The sequence below is a fragment of the Gallinula chloropus genome (genome assembly GCF_964237585.1).
Source record: "Gallinula chloropus genome assembly, chromosome: 23".
Taxonomy (NCBI): domain Eukaryota; kingdom Metazoa; phylum Chordata; class Aves; order Gruiformes; family Rallidae; genus Gallinula; species Gallinula chloropus.
In genome coordinates, this window is record NC_140108.1 from 4751436 (window position 1) to 4771242 (window position 19807).

At 40.3% G+C, this 19807-nt stretch overlaps 1 protein-coding gene across 1 annotated transcript in view; it reads right to left on the bottom strand.

Moving 5' to 3' along the window:
* The window catches only part of PRKCZ (protein kinase C zeta), a gene marked incomplete at its 5' end in the record, with an annotated part of 45974 nt that extends 37281 nt beyond the window's left edge, over positions 1 to 8693 (bottom strand). The window contains 4 exons of the mRNA XM_084274551.1: positions 509 to 559; positions 1010 to 1099; positions 5230 to 5351; positions 8623 to 8693. Of these exons, the coding sequence (XP_084130677.1) occupies positions 509 to 559; positions 1010 to 1099; positions 5230 to 5351; positions 8623 to 8693 (334 nt within the window). The remainder of the gene's footprint in view (positions 1 to 508; positions 560 to 1009; positions 1100 to 5229; positions 5352 to 8622) is intronic.
* Positions 8694 to 19807: the final 11114 nt, after the last annotated feature.

The window sequence follows — 19807 nt, forward strand, 5'->3', positions numbered from 1 at the left end:
GAAAAGTGACTATATAGCTATTTAATCCTTTTATCCTTGTGCAGTTTAAGTTACTGAAGTACTGGTAAACCATACCAATCATGTATCCTCCCTCTAGAGGTTTATCTACCTCTCACAGGATGTCTTTTATGAGATTAATAATAGTCTTATAAAAGAGGCTGCATCTTCCTCTTCTTCAATACACTTATTTTCCCTGCAACCTGAGAAACCAAAAGAACCACAATAGCAAAGGACCACATTGAAACATGGATCTTAAACCCTGACCTCTTTCTCCCAACACATCAGCCACTGAAAACCAGTAATCATCCCCAAAAACTTTAAAACAGTACTACAATGTTGATTTACGTAATTTCTCTGTTGATAAGATATAACACACTTTACAATGTATTAATAAACCACAAAGGGATATACATGGAGGTAACACAAGCTTATGAAAATCTTTCAACATATTTCTCTTCCCTGTGACTGAAGAAATTAAGCTAAAAATTAGTAGCATTGTAGTACTCACTATCTTCTCCTGGACAAGGCATGCCGGGTTTCTCTGGAATGCTTGGGAAAACTAAAACAAAAACCATTACATTTTTAAGTTAAAAGACTCTCAGCAGTATGTTTTCCTTGATTCTTGAACACATCTACACAACGACAGTTTCTAGAAACCTTCAAATAGTTCTGCATGAGAAATAACAGAATCTAATTGGGTCCATACTGGGAAGATGTTACATTTGACTACAATATTAAGACACTCATGCAGCTCAGAACTTTAAGGCCCCTGGATGCTGCCCTGTGCAATATGAGCTGGGGAGCTGCTTTGGCAGGGGGTTGGACCCAATGAGCTCTCCAGGTCCCTTCCAACCCCTGTGATTTTGTGATTCTTACATTAAACTATAGGGCACAGGCTACATAAAGAACGTTATTTGATGGGCAAAGGAGTTGTTCCAATCTCACATTTAAGAAGCTGTGAGGATTAATTATCAAACACATATAGGCTCTTGAAGGGTGTAATACATACCATGAATAATGAGCCCTTCATCTCTGTTTTGACAATACAAACGGAAGGCTTCTTCCAGTTCCATCTGAGAGGAGATGGTGCATGGGTCACCTAACAAAAAAGCAATACAAACCCAAATTTATGACTGAAGAATTAAGTGGAGAATTTAAATTACTAAGAAACATACCAGCCTCCAGAACTGCTTCTCTTCCAGTCACTTGATATAAAGGTGGCATTTTGATGAAAGCCAAAATACATCAACACAATTTTTTTTCCTTCCATTTTTATCAAAACTGAGTAGATAGAAATAGACTGTGATGGTTTGCAAGGGGACAACAAAATACAAAGAGAACAGATACACCTTAAGATCTTTAGCAGGTGGCAGAAAAAAGCCATGATCACTTCCTAGTAACCTAAGAATGTAATTCAAAATTAATTTACCTTTTGTGAACTAGTCTGTTATCTTACTGCCTTAAATTCCCTGACAGCAGAACCCTGATATGCTAACTTCAAAGTTATGAATATACACATAGATGCTAGTTGAGTCTCTTTTGGTAGAACAACAGAAAAGCAATCTATAATTAAAAGGTGTAAAAAAAAAAAACAACAGATACACAGCAGAAAGTTAGGGATGGAATACAATATGCCAACACTGATGTAGAGATATAACTGCTGTAGAATTAATTCCTCTCTAAAAGCCTCTAAAACATTCAAGGTTTGCTTGTATGTTTTCAGAAAAATAAGTTCACACTTTTTTCTTTTAACTTAGATTTAGAAAAAAACTAAACAGAAGGAAAAAAAAAATCAGAAAACTTGCCTATCCACAAATAAGTCTCCTTCAGGAAAAGATATATCAAGCCTTAATTTCAGTGACTCTCTGCTGTACCCACATTCTTCAGTAGCAGATTGAACCAACAGAACTTTTGGAAGTTCTCAAAAAGGCAACATGCCAGCCACAATGTAAAGTATATTCTAAAGAGCCTAGCTACTAAAATAAGTAAAACAAAACCCCACACATCCCAAACTACAAGGTATCATTCAGGATGAAGTTCACAGGGGAAAGAACAAAATAAATGGGAGACATAAGCTTTCCAGACACCTTATCCACACCTTTTTACCATTTCTGTGTGACATATACCATTAGTATCATGTTAAGAAAATATGCAGGAACACGAGCATTCAGTTGTGGGAGTACTCCAAAAATCAGGAAGAGGAAAAGCTGCCTGTGTTAGAGATGCTAGTTTCTGACAGGGCAGAAAACTGCTTCCAAGCGTAAGTGTAGAGATGGAATAATACCTCCAAAATGGGCATTTTCAAAATGCTCTCTCCATACAGCACAAGCTCCTTTTGAAAAGCAGTTACTTCATCAGTCGTTAGGATTAAGTGGTTTGTTTTGGTGTTATGGAAGGTAACTGCAAGGTGGCATTACTGCTGACAGCCACTCGTCAGCACAAGTGTCCAAATATCTGAAACACTTGGAAATTTTTTCTTTACAAAAACGTAATTCATCCTTCATTTTAACAGCTCTCAAGTGACTACCAGCTAACCTCTGCTAGGTACAAAAATGTTGTGGTCACCCTCACACTTATTAAGTATTATAAACACTGTACTACCTAAGGCTCTTGGGTTTATAAAATTCATCACATTGATGACACACTGTAGCACTCTGCACTTCTGGCTCCAGTTCCTTTGCTGCAATACCTTGCCAATGAATGATGCAGTGGATGAATTTCACGTGCAGTGCTCCTGTAACCTTACCCCAGAATCCTTCTTACATTCCAGTCAAATCAGACTCTCCATCAGTGGAGACTTACAGAGTTTTCCCATAACATGTTGTTTTTATTGAAGCCCTTTATTGTACTAAGGTTGTATCTTATCCAGTACATCTTTCTTTCTTTCAGTAACTCACAAAAAAATACTCACATCTCATTACTGAAACAGAATCTAGCAAATACCATAAGCTAAAACATGCTAGAAACATCTGTACTTTCATCCAACCATACAGCAAGCTTCCTGCGCTGCATAGTTTAATATTTGTTTCTTCAAACTTTAAAAATATCTTCTATGCACCTTCCAACAGTATTTTCTGACAAAAGAATGTATTTCAGTTTGTCCCCTATCTTATTTTCTGTATATTACTCTGGCCATTTGTACCATGACAGGAGGAACAGTGGTATGCAGCTTTCTGTTTTCTATTACACAAGCAGCTTCAAAACTGGCTTCTAAAAAATTTACCATAAAATTTAGCAGTTTTGTCAAGTACTGGACTGAGTATCAAAAGACTTAAAACAGCAATAAAAAATAAGAGAGAGAGAGAGAGAATTTGCCTTGTTCTGGATACTTGTTTTTTAATGTAGTCCTAATCATGAAGCTGTCATGATTAGGACTACATTAAAAACCAAGTATCATAATTTCAAAACACAACATGCACTTAGGGTGGGGTTCATCATTAAAACAATGGATGTAAATAAATATTTCAGAAACTGACAAATCTTTTTCACACACTTCTTGTCACATGCAATTACAGTCGTTGTTTTTCTCCTGTGGTATGGCAGACAGTTCATACTTAGTAAGAGAAACGTCAGCTCCACCATTTTCTTCTGGTGCTCACATTGTTAGCATTACCTTGTGAGGGTTATTTTAGTTAAAACTAGGTAATTAATCCATAAATCCACTTAACCAGACACACGTAAACTGCAGCACATCACAATGCACTGGAAGCAAGCAAGTGTGCAAGGGTGGCACGCTCAACCCCTGCAACCTGTTGAATAGCCACTCTTCCCACAGCACACCTTGCCCTCCATATGTGCCAAGCAAAGCCACCACTGGCAATCCATATATTAAATCAAGTAAAGCTTAATTTCTTATTTTTAAAGAAGATGCACCCCAGACTCTCCGAAGGCCCCTGCTCTTGATGGCCTGTAAGAACTGCAATAATTCTATTGTCTTTCATGTTGTATTATTTATACCAGAAAGCAACAATCCATATTCCTTATATTTTTATGGGATTTTATTATGAGTTACTCACAACACAAACATTTTTGATCTTTTCAAAAACAGAGAAACAATAAAAAAGCCCAATGGAAAGTTAATTTTCTCTTGCTCTTTGGTAGGTTTTAAACAATCAGCAACTGTTTGCCTTAAGTTAGTTCAGAGAGAACGTCTGTTTGTGCCATCAGTCAAATGAACTTAAATTACATGTGACAATAAGTGGAAACACTCACTCATATGCAGAAATAGGATAACTCAAAACCTGTGAGGATTGAGGGCAGCCAAGCCAGCAGATCAGCTGAAACTTAACTTAGAATCAGGAATTAGAAAGAGCATTGTTCAGGTATGTATTTAACCAGAACTAGAAGAAAATGCTTATCAGAACTGCAGTTAACAGAAGGAATTCCTTGCTTTAATTTAACCTCAAAAAGCCAATGAAATAGATAGCCAAACCAGGAAATAATTAACTGGAATCATGCCTTAAAATCCTCCAACTCCGAACTCATGAGGTTTTCTTTTTACTACAATAATCTTCCTTTTACCAGCAGTCATGCAATTCAAACAGTTAAGTATATGCAGTGTAGTTCTGCACACACTTCTGATCAGGTTACTTTCTACTGGACTGCCATGAAACTGAGGGTTAGGGAACTGAAGTTAGGGAAGGGAAGAAGGGTACAGATTTTTGTTTCCTGCTAGTCAGAAGAGTAAAATTTTACAGTAACCTACTCCTTTGTATCTTTAAAGGACTGAATCTTCCTGAGTACAGGCTACCTCCTTCCTCAATCATTATTCATTCTGAAATTCCATTCACCCACCCACCAAATGATGCTGCTTGGCTAAAAGCAGTATAGACTATTATTAAAAGCCAACACACAATTACAAACATTAGCCAAACTAACTCCGTATATTTTTTCTACATTCCATTCTTGGAGTTCTATTACAGACCATGGCTTCAGTCAAGTGTAACAGAAAAATAACTGAGCACCTGTGCAGCTGTATAGCTGCAGAGAAGTATAGAATAGTATTTAAGTTCTACAGAAGTGAATCCAAGTGCAACAGAACCCTGATGTTCTGAAGCTCATTTCTCCAAGCGTCTTGCTTTATAAGACAGGGTTCTGTACACTGGTACTTTGAAACAAAAAGTATCTCTGCAATATGCAATTTGTTAATACGAGTTTCCTCAACCCCCCCTTGTTGCACCACAACAGACAATAAACCCCAGAATGCCCAGGCAGTGTTTTAGTACACACCTTCATCATCAATCCACTTGAGGGTAATGGGCTGTTCCTGTTGTAAATTACACATCTCGTGCACTTCATCACAAAGTTCATCATAGCTGATGGATGCATCCAGGTTTGTTATCAAAATGTCCCTGCATGAGATGAAATGATAAGGTTCTGTCAGGAAACATCTGTGTTGGTCTACATATTCCAACAACTCCACCTGTGGACTCTGAGCTGAAAAATCATACTTACAGAACCACCATCCTTCACAGAGAACGCTCCCAAAAGCCAATAGTATTACTTCTCAGTGTTTAACTTTCTAAAAACACCTTAGTATGAGAGCATTCCCTGTGTTCATGATCCATCTTTAATGCACGTTTACTTGGGTGAGTCAAGCTCCCTAATATGTAATAAGCATCCAAAGTGATGTAAAAACCCCTAAGATTTTGTAAGCATTACATTTTATCCTGGTACTACTTCCATGAGGAGGAGAGTAAAGTCTCCATTATTGTAAAATCCTTTTAAAATGTAGGGTTTTCCTCACATCTGCTACAGTTAGACAAAAATATCCGATTAGGTGAATTCTGAAAAAGATACCATTAAAAGAAAATTCTGATAAAAGTCTTTTGCATTCCACATTCTTGTTCTCTACATTTACAGTATTTTGAGAACATGAACCCAACAGTGAAGTCTGCTAGTGTAAACCATCCAGTATCCTCAAGCATTTGAGAGAATTACTCCTGATATAATGCAAGTCCACACAACACTGTCAAAGCAGGGCAAAGATAAAGACAAAATAAAAGATTATAAAAAAAAATATCTAAGGATACAAACTACACTTTCTCCTCTTTTCTAAATACTTTCAAGTGACAGACTCAAGGAAGTCAACAGATTAAACAACTGCAGGAAGAAAGATGTACTGAAGTCATCTTAGAGCTTTTAAAACATTCTAGGGGATAATTAAGAAACAGTTTTGTAGTTAATGTCTACTGGCATGTGTAATTCTTTCCCCTCTTAGTTTAATACAGCAAATATATCAGAAGCTTCCCAACATGACAGGCAGCTTTTCCTGCTTTCATACTGTGTGACAAATCATTTTAGAAAACATGTCATATTATACATTTTATCTACTTATGTCTTTCAACCAGAAGCTGAAAGGTACCACACCGAACCATGAATCTTAAATTCTATGAACTTTAAATGAAACCCACCCACAAGTAACTTTGTATTTTGCCTTTGCTGAGAAACATTACAGTAAGCAAAGCTCTAATAATTTTAAAGAGCTGCACTAAGCTTCAAATTCAGATTAAAAGCATTGCTACCTTTTCAAGTGCACCTTTAATCTTTCAGAACAGCTACTTAATTCTTTGTAAGAACAATGGAAAAAGAAATACATACACTAACTGCCAACCAGGAAAACCACACTACTGTACAATACTGAACACTGCCAGGTGAGGTTGAGTTGCAGAACATCCCCCTATCTAAAACAGTTCTAGTTTGTGCACTTACAAAAGCAAGAGACCAAACCAGTTCTCAAAGTGGCACTTGACATCTGCTGTGGTGTCTTGCACCAAAACAAGGTCTCTGACAAGCACACCCCACCACTGAAGGCACCACCACCAGAAGCCACTCATGAAGTCAAGGAGCTACACATCTGTGGTAACTCTGGACAGTCATACTGTCTGAAACCATGTAGTAAGACACTACAATGCACACTACAAGCTCCAAGTAAATCTAACACACGCTAATCAGGCTTAAATTGTTATAATTTTAAACAGATGGCGCTGCCATCCTGTAATTAATAAACTTCACATTGGACAAAATAACACAGCTGAAGTACACTAAATAAACAGCACCTACTGCAGATGCAAGCATTAAAGAGATTTCTTCACATTGTCTCAATGATACCTGTGCTCCTTTGAGCCTTGCTGTGTTTAACATGAATGTCTGTATAGCCACATTATGCAATCAGGGTACAGATAAGTGGAAATCATTTGTTCTTTAGCATTAAAGAATCCCACAGAACACTTCATTTTGTTAGTTCTCTGAAACTGGACACTAGAAAGTAATATGAAGAACTAATGACCAGTAACTTGTGTATGAGCACTTAGAGCAAGGAATGATTCACATGAATAAGTGTGTCACCATTTAGGACCAAGGTAATACATAGTAAATAATCCTGCATCACTGCTTTATTTAAATGAAGTGATCTCAAGTAACCAGGTATAAACCAGATAAAACTATGGAACCGAAGTAACAAAGTGAGAATTACACAAGTTTCCTTCCTTTTGCAATCTACTTATGCAGTTATTTATACTATGCTATGTTAGGAACTTTGTCACACCCAGAAATACCTAAGATACTAGGTCTCCACAGAGATAGACTCAACATCCACATGTTTTAGAACTTCCTCATGCTTAGACTTTATTACTGGGACTTCAAAATTATGTATTGTACTACTATTTTATTTTTCAGCAGCTAACTGAATGAGCTTGTCCTTAATTATGAAGTTTTCAAGCATATTTCCTACAGTTAGTTAAATTTGTTCAAAAGATGACTGTTGTACTTTAAAGGAGACATTGAGGTAATCAGGTATGCAGTCTATAGTGCCAAAACCAGTCAGCTTGTGCTCACAGAATTTGAGTAGTAAGACAAAACCCAAGTTCATTGAGTTTGGAACCCCTGGTTTGTAAACTAACAGATTACTTGGTCTGCCTCAAGCAATAACAAACAAACCTCAAAGCAAGATTACTCCTGTGATACACCAAAACTGAACAACTGAAAGGAAAAAAACACCTCACCAGCCATACCCATTTATTTCAGGACTCGATGTATCTGTCCACAAAGAAACACCTCCTCTCCTCTTATTTTCCAAGACAAAGTGCTGTAAGTTAAAAGATCTCACTGGAAAAGGACTCATACTCAGCTTTGCACATTTTGTCCCAGGGCACACAGTCACAAACTGACATTTCTAAGGTACCCCGCCCTTCAAATCTCCTGCTAATTTCAGCTGTAACTTATAACTTGATTTATTATGTAAGATTTATCAAAAAGTAGACATAAAATATAACAAATGCATCCAGATGCAAGAAATAGATCTATACCTGTCTGTGACCACAAACACTTGTAACTCTACAGAAATCAATAACTCATTAACCCAGAATAAGTATATGCTGCTTTTGCACATTTCCCTCCCTTTTGAGGCAATAAACAATCAACTCTTTTTCACAATGAGCACAGTGCAAGTGAGTCTGGAGGGTATTTTATACAGCTCAGACATTTCCCTGCCTGATCTGACAATAATTACAGAACCACCAACGCCCTGGTTACTCTATCACTAGGGTCAGACTATGAACTCCTGCTCAACAAGCATCAAAATCAGACAGGGCACAATACAGTAGAGAGAACATACTGACTTACCCACTGTAGTGTGTTTTCACCCTGATGAAGTCTTTGTTCAAATCAATTTTTGAGCCCATTCTGCTAGGCATGGTCTGTATTTAGCAGGCTAAACGAAATTATAGATATGTAGAAATAAACTCATTCAGGACAGATAACTCCTTTGATTCTGAAGTGAGCAGCTCCCCACGTGAAAGGCGCTTCTCCTCCAGATGATGTTCAATCCAGCTGCACAGAGAGAAAACCAGAATGCAGATGAACATAAACACACTGTACTGAACGTAGTGCCAAGTCTTAGGAACACAAACAGCTTTACATGGAACAGCAAGACACCCAGCAGAAATTCCTGAAACCACTGACCTGCCCAGAAATTAAGTGAGCTAAAAACATTCAGTACAATTTAGTTTTACAGAAACATCCCACGGATTTAAGGTTCACTTCAGATAAAAGGATGGTTTCATCACCAGAGCTCCCAGATGTTTTCTCCTGGGGAGCATTTTAAGTCGAAGTGGTTTTTATACAGATGGGAATCACTATCAGTTAGGGACAGTGACAAATTCACCCCGGAGAAGCCGATGAGGAACTCCAAGAAGCAATATAAGTTCCTTTTAGAAAGGAGACAGTAAAACACCCTTTTTATTACGAAGAAGCGCTACCTTCTTTATCCATACGCATATTCGGACAGCTCCCTAACCCCGCGGTGCGGGGAAGCAGTGCCACGGGTACCGGGGGAGCCTCCCGAGCTGCCCTCCCGACCTGTCCTCTCCCCTGGGCTTGCGGGGAGCACGCAGCCCCTTCCTGCCCGGCCCCCGCACCCCCCAGGCGCCTGCCGGAGACGCGGGCTGCGCGCAACGCGAGCGGGGAGCTGCAGGGAGGCGACGCTGCAGCCTGGGACGAGGTCGCGCCGGCCCCTTGCGAGCTGCCGCCGCGCTCCGTGGCGGGACGACGGGGACAGCGGGCTGGCGGGGCGGGTTCTCCGCGGTCTCCCCACCCAACGCCTCCAGGGCTGCCCTTTTCTCCTACCTGCGCCGTCCGAGGGAGGTCCCACCCCAGGGAGTCGGGGTCCCGCTTCCCGCCTGCTCCGTGAGGCGGGACGCGCCAGGGCTGAGGGGACGCTCCCCCGCCCGGGGCCCGCCCGCGCGGCTGCAGCTCCGCGGCCCGAAGTTGCTCAAAGTCCCGTGAGGAAGTTTACAACCGGACCCGGGCTCCCCGCTGCCCTCCCTGCCGGCGGGGCCCCGGAGAAGAACGGCGGCGGGGACGAGCGGCGCGCTGCGGAAGAAACCCCGCCGGTTCCCCGCTCTGGCGCCGGCCCGCGGCCCCGCCTCACCGCCCCGCTCCCACCCGCGCTGGTAGCAACGGCGCCACCGCGCCGAACATGGCGGACTAAGAGGGTTAGCGCCCACAGCCAATAGAACACCTCCTACGCTACCTGCCAGCCAATAGCAAGCTCCGACTCACCTGGAGCCAATCCTCAAAAGGATCCCGCCCACCAATAACCAATCATAAGCTGGGAACCGTTACCTGGGCAGTAGGAGTGTCTCAGCCAATGAAACGCGAGGGAGGAAGCGGTAGGAGAACACCTGCAGCCAATCAGGGTGGAAAGCGCGCCGCTTCCGCGGGGTGGCGGGTTACAGGTGCGGAGGACGCAGCCGGGCTGCTCGCCCGCCGCGGGGCTGCTGTTGCCGCTCGCCTCAGCTTTGCCGGAGCGTCTCGCTGCCCTGGCGCGTCCCTGCGGCGCCTCCGCGCCCGAGACGGTGGAAGGAGGCCCTGGGCCTGAGAGGGCCGTCACCGCGCGGCGGGGGCAGCGAGCTCGAGCCGCTGCCCTCCTCGGAGCCCTGTGGAGAGGTAGCGAGTTGTCCCGAGAGCCGCAGGCCCGTGGCTCCCCGCTGTGGGCTCACCCTGGGTGGAAGGAGCGGGGTGGCTTGAGCGGCGGCGGCGGTTTTCCGTGGGCTGCCCAGCGAGCTGTGCCCCGCGCCCGGCGGGCGGCAGGGGGCGCGGGGCCGCCACAGGCCCCGGCCGGGGCGGTGCTGAGGCGAAGGGCGGAGCCCAGGGGCGGTGGCGGGGGCCTGGTTGAGGAGGGGGTACCAGCTGTGGCGGTCCACAAGCAGAGCTCTGGCTGCGAAGCTGCCCCCATTCTCAGACAGGCTGCCAGCAGCCACCCCCGTGTCCCGGCGGCTGCGCCAGAGCTGTCAGAGCGCTTCCTGGGAAAGCTCGCTTCCGCAGGGGAACCATCGCCCCTGAGCCTAAATACAGCATCCAGCCTTAGGGGGTTTCACCCCAAACTTAAAGCAGGAAAACCGCTGCCAAGATAACCAAGAGAAAATAACATAACCCAGATAAACGGTCTGAGACCAGAGGGGAAAGGGAAAACCCCACCGGAGCGTGTTGTGGCAAGGTGGTTGAATTAACCACAACTCCACAGGAGTGAGACTTTGAAATGATTACCACCTCCAGCTTTATAAAGTTGGGTTTTGTTGGGTTTGTGCATTATAATGATCTTTTGATTTCCATCTGTGAGTCGGCTGTGATTGAAGCAAAGCCCTGTGCAGCGTAGAGGCATGGGACAGTTCACCCCTCGAGTCGAAACGCTGCTCGTACAGACCCCACTGCTGTTTTCCTTGTGTATCTTCAAACAATTTTCCAAGTAAATTAACTACCCAAGCAACTATAACCCACCAAACCAAAAGTAAAGAAAACCAAGGTGTCACAACTGTTAGATTTATTTTTTTGACTGCCTGAAGCTGAGCAATCATAAACTGTATTTTTGAAGTGGGGGGGGGGAAATCGGTCCTTAGTCCCCTGCTGTTATGTTGTGCACACCTACATCAAATTCTTTTTAGACAGCATTTAGCACTTTCATAAGATTTCTGTAGGGGGTTGTGGGTGTGTGGGTCGTGGTGAGTTTGCATCACTGCAGCTCTGAGTCTTTTTTGATGCTTCAACAGTCTCCCAAAATACAAAGAACTAATAGCTAGCACTAGTTTGAGTAGCAGTGAAGTGCCAAAACTTTTTCCCATCAGTCTAGAGCTTTCTCAGACACCAAGGAAATACACAGAATTGTTTCATTTATCAGCCTTAAATCTGATGTGAATTTTATCTTAGTGGGAACTGTCAATATAGTTTCAAAATAGGCCCTTAAGTCTTGATGTGTTCCAGATTTCTTCTGCTTAAAAAGGTGAACATTATGTAAGAGATGTTTCCAAACATAAGCCTTTCAGGGTAAGCTAGACTTTGATCCTCCTGTCATGTCAATTAGACAACTTCGGTTCCTTGAGTTGTTGGATTGGAAGAAAAAAGGTAGTGCAGTTCTCCAAACTGTGATTTGAGCTCTTGTGTGTTTTCTTGTTGTTTTTTCTTCCTAGCACAACTTACAGAGGACAAAAGATTAGGTACATATTCAGTGCTTAAAGAAAATCTCAGCAGTAACACTTTTACATCTTGCAGAGATACTTTGGAGTTGATCACTGACTACTAATGCTGTTATTTTAGAAGTCTTATACATGGCTTATATTTTCTCATATTACAACTGTTTAAACACTTGAGTTTCTTAATAGATTCTTCCCACTTCTGGACAGATGGCACTTTTTTGAGAGGGTGTCAGCTTTGCTCTGTGCATTAGCTAACAAGGTTGTAATTGGTTTGACAACACAACGTACTGTATGATGGTTGTTTCTGGCATATTGTTTTTGAAACACAATTGACTTCTGTTGCGTTAGAGCTCTAAATCCTGAGTGTATTCCTGAGATTTCTTTTTTTTCCTCTAGATGGCAGAGCACTGTGCTTTTATCTTACACTAAACCACCCTCAGTGTAACAAAAAGTTGTAATACAGCTCTCCACTACACCTAGATCTGAACAATTGACAGGTTCCTACAGGTAATTTATTCTATTCCAAGTTTAAATGCGATATTTATTGCATTTAAGCTTTTTGTTCTTTCTTAATGTTTGCTGTCTCTTGACGTCACATCTATGAACTGAACTGTTCTGTGTTGAAGATAGCTTTAAAGAAGGATTTGAAAGGGATAAGGCCATGGTGATAATCTGGCTCCACATTCAACCTCAGTGTCCCATGGTGTCACCGATTTGCAGTGGAGAACACTGAATTGCTAGGAAATTTAGTGTTGGTATTTCAGCTGCTGCAGCCCAGCAGTTCTGATGCTACTTCATTATTGAATTGTCCTTTGACTGAAAGTTATAAGCATCCAGAGTGTTGGTTTCCAAGCTTCACTTCTCCATTATTTCATTGTTTATGGCCTCTACAGTAACTTTGAGCTGTATTGATTTAATCATGTATGTCTGCACATTTCCAGCAGATGGCAAGATGTTCCAAGGCAACTGACTGGGAAACACAGTTGTGTGTACAATGCTTATAAGTATTGGTTCCTCATTTTAATGCTACAGGCTATTGAGAACTGTCCTTTAAAAATTAAAGGGAAAAAAACATTTGTGGTCATTGATAGCATTAACCTGAAGTACTGCTTCATGCATCAGGTGTTTGCATTAATGTCTGTTAATCTCATTCCAGTGTAAGGTTTTTCTACCTGTATTTTCCCTTTTAGCATTCTAAATTCTACTTAATGGGTTTGGAAACTCTCAGACTACTCAGCACAAGCGTTTAGTGACTTAAACAAGAATATAGTAAACTCCCTTATCTCCTCTGAGTTGGTATCTTGAAATAAGCAGGCTGCATTTACACAGGAAAACTGTTGTAGGATATACATTCCTTGCTGTCTTGCTGGGCTGTTATCCAGAGAGTAATTTGTCCTGCATGCTTAAAAATAGGAAACATCTAAATACCTCCCTGAATCCACAGAATGAAATCAAAATAATTTATTCCAGGCTTCACAGGGAGAAAGTAGTGTCTTTTAACCTTGTAATAATATTCCAAAATCTCTCAGAGCACATTCTCTACAGGTACCACTGAAAAGAAACAACCGATTGTCAAATATAAGTTTGTATACTACAGCCAGGAGGCAACGAGAATATTTCTGGATTGAAAAGTTCTCTAGCTTGGTGAATACAGTGATAAAACTAATTCAGTATTGCAAATGTAGGACTTGTAACTAACAGAACAAAACCAGGAGAAAAAACTAACAATATACTGGGTTCTTTTTAGGTCAGGAAGGAAGGAACCATTTCCTCTTCCACCTGGACTTCAGCATAACCAGGAGATGGAAACAGATTTTATCTTGTCATCTTTCCTCATCCTGCATAAAATCTGTAAGTAACGCCTACTTTTGGAAGGTACTTACTGCGTCTGAAAACTGATTGTGTGCATTGAATTTCATTATATTTTGCCTCTGTCTGATCTCCTGATAGATGCATTTGTCTGGTGGAAAAGCAGTTTAACTCTTCCAAATAGTTCCAACCCGCCTTCGCAAATAAATCTCAGCAGTTCTTTTTTTCACTTTGTGATGTACAGATCTGCTTGAGCACTTGTGCTTTATATTAACCTATTGTTATTCTGCCAGCAACAGCTGCTGTGGAAAGAAAGGGAGGAAAAAGGAATATCCTAATGCTTACCTATTCATACTATGTGCTTCCACTTGTACAAGTCGGTATTGTAAAGAAAAGCACAAAAAAATTAAATTGAGCCTGTGAATCCAGCCTTCAAACATGGGAAAGAGATTTAAAGACAGTGCTGGGTGTTTTGGTTGCATAAAAGAAACCTTATCCAACTTACAGGCAGCAAGAAGAATGTTTTGCTTCATAGAATGCAAATGCACCATGTTTTCTATTCCAGCATAATGTATTGCATGTAGTTTGGTTAGTAAACAGATACGGTGGGTTGTTCTTGTGAACAGTACTTTTGGTTAAAACAAGCTAAGTCACAAGTGGGGCAACTCTTTAAATATTTATGAAGCACTTATGTAACACAGGCATTGGGTTATTTACTATATTAAAATGTTCATTTAATGGAGAAAAGGTGGTAAAAACAGAAGAATGGGCTGAAACTGGGTATCATGTAAATATAATTGAGCATCATCACAGAAAAAGAAAGATTCACTGACTAGCAAGGCTTATTTTTTCTGTAGCTCAGATCACAAAGTTGGTTTTGACTGATAATCTTGAATCCCAATGTTTGAGGAACCAAAGGATCTTGACTGAAAGGGATACTCACCCCCACTAAGGAACCATTACAGCAATTAACACAGTATTTCAAGGAAACTTAGTGATACATGTAAAAAACTGCTAGACTGTCTCCAGTTAGTTCAAAATTAGTTTTGCCAATGTACCATCAGATGATCAGTGTTTGACTCAAACAGGCAGGCTCGTTGATTGCTCATTGCTGACATTGTCATGCTCAAGTGCTTTTTATTCACCTTTAGGACTTAATTAGACATTATTTTACAAGGTCTGGCTGATAATCGTTATCATCATGTATCTGAGATCCTAAAGGGAGGAGAAAGGTCTGCTGTTTAATCCAGTGATGGCCACTGAGGTTAATGTTTAAGGTGCTATTGCTTAGCACTCATTCCAGAAGCAGAAGTGCAGATTATGGAGAGACACTCCAGGTCTGCTGGTTAAGATGTGAGTGGGAGGAAAAGACACTTAGACTCAAAGCATAACATGAATTATCAGTCGTAGCAAGGAAGCTCTTAGCTCACTATCACTGCCACTTGATCCATCTCATCTTCAGACCACTATCTCTGGCTTACAAAAGGCTTTCTTTTGAAAGAAATATATCTTTTTAGAAAAAAAAGGTCAAAGGATACTTTCCTACTACTGAAGGTTGTTGAAGAATCACTGCACTATATGGATTCCTCACCAAATAGATTATGTACAAAGTTCTTAGAAATTCAGACAAAGGTATAGAGTGCTGGGTGGAAGGACTTGCAGATTTTTCTGCTTTTTCTTTACTGAAATTACTTTTTATTTAATCACTCTATTCACAAAGTACTTGTGTATTTCTAACAAGGTTGACAAAAAAAACCAACCCAACTTTTCTCTCTCCTAAATGCTTCAATGAAGACATCTACTTCTTAAAGACAATTGTTATTAAAAAAAGGGCAATCAGTAGTACTTTTACCTTGGTAGACAGAGAAGATGAGTATCCTGTTATTACTTGAATTAGTGATTTAAGATACTGAGCTATATTAGGACCTGTCAACTTGCAGAGGGTTTAAGAATTCAGACTAATAAACAACAGATAAATGGAGAGAGATGGCTACTGTCTTCAGATATATGTGAAATGTCAGTAACCAGCTCCATGTCGCTCTAGAACAAAAGTGCATCCCCATGGAATGTCATCCTTTGCAGCCCAAACCAGCAGCATATGCAGATGTGGGGGCTGCTCCTCAGCCTACTTACTCTCTTCTTGCCAAGCAAGAGACAAACTATTGTTTCTATTAAAATCAATAGCAGTGAAATAATTTAATCCAGTGGGAATAATGCCACAAAGTTTGGATAAAATTTATAAGGCATTAATATATTTTAACATAAACTGGATTAAAGCATATATCCTGCATGGCATCAGCAATCACCATGGTAATTCTTTGCAGAGTTTCTTGCTGGATTGAGTATTAGTGGTTTTCTAGCCCATGTTAAAATAGACAAAATGAATAATGTTTCAAGACTATTTTAAGTCAACACCTCCCTTACTTGTCTGTCTTATATAAGATAGAAGCACCCAGAAGCTAACTCACTTTGGCTGACACAACATTAGCCAGATAAAGAATTCTAAAGGTAGCTCAAGCTATGTATGTTTAAAAGCAAATAAAATCAAACCCCTATGCTCCTGTATTTATTTCTGGGGGATATTTAAATAACCTGTCTCTTTAGAAACACAATTTTTGCCTTTCCTTTCGTGTGTGTTCATCAGCACACAATGTGCTGTAAATCAGAGGAGCTCCTTTCTTCTTGCTGCATAACCTGATCCTAATCCTTTAGAAAGCAACAATCCCCCTTCTGAGGGATAACAGTGAAAGAAAGGGGATGCTTCTACCACTGAAGACATGCAGTTGGCATTTCCAAGGATGGAAGAAAGCAGTGGAAATTTTAAACAAAAATGACTTAAGCCTGAGGATCAAGTTTTCACCTTGGTTGCTCAAGAATCCTCTTTGTATTGCTTTCTCCAGACCAGACTTAACAGCGCTGCCCACAAATTCCCACTATTGGTCCAGCCAGCACTGGATTTGATTGAAAGACAGGCATTCTTAGTACAAAATATTCCACATTCAACTAAGTGCCTGGTGGATCCTTCAATAAGCCTGCACAGAACTACCACTGCAGGCAATCTGAAAATAGCCACAGCTGGTATATTAAATGTTTCCTCTTTATAAAGTACAGGTTCAATTTTAACATACTATATGCACTATCATTTACAAATAATACATAGACTCCTCTTATATAAAAGTTGCACACACAACTTGGAAATGTGAGGGTAATCTTAAATATATCTATAAAAACATAGCAAGCTTAAGATGTACAGAAATAGATCTTTTGTGTTTGTCTAACTTGAAAGAAAAGTAGGAAGAACAGTCTGGATGGAGTATTATACCAGATGTTTTACAGATTATTCTGTATTTCACCACTCAATCTTTATTTAATCTTAAGACTGTAGTAATTGTAATACTGGAATAGCTCAATGGCCTATATATGACTTTGCTCCTTCCAGCTATGCCTGTTCCACATTTCTCCCCCTTAACACTGGCCAGTTATTTATTGCTGTGTAAAGAAAAACATCCCTCCCTACCCCATCTGGTAACCCAATGCATAAAAATTGAGAGTTCAGTGATATTTGTGCTAGGAAAGATAATTCTCAGTGCTCTGGTTCTGATGACTTGCTCAATAAGCAACTCATGCAAACCTGTATTTGTTAGTAACTAAATATCAAGAGAAATAGAAGTATTTCAAGAGGTTGGATTCTTTTCACATGGTTAATTTTCCAAAGCTATTCTAGAATCAACTCCATCTGACCAGTTTGCTGCTCTCTCTCCTCCCTACTTACACAGCAGGGATAGGCAATTCATTTCTGCTACTTCTTTGCCAGTTGAGCTTTGAAAGTTGTTTGGATAGGTACTACCTCTCAAACATATCTTTAAAATCCCAATAAGCTAGAAACTGTAATAGTAGTTGGGACCTTTTGTAATAAGGAATTGTACTACATATTATTAGCTACTTGGGAGGAGCCTGATCCCACTGGCTTTTTAAGCGCCAGTCTTTCCACTGAAGTTCTGGAACTTATGAACATGAACATCTGAGTTTGTGACTCTCAGGCCTTGAAAGACTGGTTTTCCTTATCTTTATTTCTTCTTACATCAAGTACTTAGAAGAAAACCAACAAAAAACCCAAACCCCATCTATTTGCAACAAACTAAACTGTAAGTATTTAAACTAAAAAGTATTTTAAATATTCTTTACCTTTCTGAGCAGGTTTCTCCTTGTTATCCTAAAATATTCCAATTAAGCATTTAAACAGTTCTGGAAAGACAAATTAAAATACTTCTTGTAAATCCTCTCATGGAAATTTCCTAGGCTTTGTCTACACAAGGAAGTTCTGCCATTAGCCTGGTGCTTTTTTCTGTGTGAGCTGAAATGACAGCACTGACAAAAGGAAATTGTGAAACTAATTTGGTTAAATCAGTACAACTTTTTTGTGCAGATGAGACCTACAAATACAAAAGCACTTTCCTTTGGCTTGTAATATTGGCTGTCTTTGCTCCATTTGAGAACACAAGGAGAGATGCTTTTAAGTGCTGATCATTACTGATCCCAGTAAAACATGCACATACTCAGCGACTCCATGACAGACTTTACAGCAAAAGGTGGAGACAGGACACTGCACTAGAGGGACCTGTCACTCAGTGGAATTAGACCTGTGATACCTCGAAATAAGGGATGTTTGGATTTCTTTTTATTCTTTTGGGGCCAATCTTTCTGCAGAAGAGTGACCTCCCAATAACATCTGATTAGTCCTGTTGGTGCTATATCTTCTGACAGCCTGGGCTTGACTGTCTTCTCAGATTTGTTTTTGCTACGCAGGACTTAGTAAAAGGAGTAGCCATGACATAAAGCTGGTATAAAGAGAGAACAGATCCCTAATGCATTATGCAATGATGGACTTAGATCTTCAAATTCATTTAAGACACAAGCTACAAAGGCAGAAAGAGACTGTGCCTTCCTCGTTACAGCTACCAAATCCATCCAAATAGACATGTTCATTGCCAGATTTTTATTCAGTTTTCATTAAGAATTATTAGCTATATATGTTTGTAACATATATTGCATGCAGTATTACAATAACATCAAACAAGCTTTCAACCATTGCAAGTGTTCTAAGCTGCTGTAATAAAGAGGGCATGAGGGAGTTGCTTCAGATTTTTTAAAATTAAAATATTCTCAGAAACTTCCAGTAAGCTTTTTGTTATCTATTCTGCTTCATAGATAAATGCACAGAGGTGCTGTTTTCCTCCTCATGTGAAGTACTTTCTTAGGTTAATGACTCTTGAGTATTTAAATCAGAGCAATCGTTGTGTTTTGTTGTACCAACTGTAGAAGCCTCATTGAGTTAAATTGGTTTCGCTACATTATCTATTGGAATAGCAAACTGGTTAGGAACTAATGTGAGAGCTTTTACTTTAACTTGGATAAATGCTTTCATTTCACCCAGAAACAGGACAGACATTTCTGTACATTGACCTAGTAATAGACCTGTCTCTACCAGCAATACTTTCAAACAAATGGTGCAGGATCTTGCTTGCCTTCATCTTGAGCTTTCTGATTCTTTTAACCTCTTGAGGCAGTAACAGCTATTTTTTAACATAAATACAGTAGTCTGCCTAAGTGCCCCACAGAAAGCACTCATGAATACAGAATGGTACTTTCTCTTTAGTTGTCAAGGCCAAAGTAGAGTTTTGCAAGCCCTTGGGCACTGAATAGGCAGGATTTCATTATGGGATGAAATCTCTGAGGTTATTTTGATTTTCCTTCTAATGTATTTTATCTTCCAGTTCAATAGTTGGAATGTCTATTTTGTCCATTTACAGAAGCTCCAATTTCTGTATATCTACATTTTATTAACACTTCACATTTAGAATGATTACATTAACACATAGCCCACTCTTTTTCTCACAGACACTACTCTAAATGGCTGAAAGGAATACAAATGCTTTCAGGTAAAGCACAGAAAAAGGGCTTTCTGATCTGTCACATACTACTTTTTTTCTTTTCTTTCTTCCTCTGCTTGATGCTAGTACAACCTACCA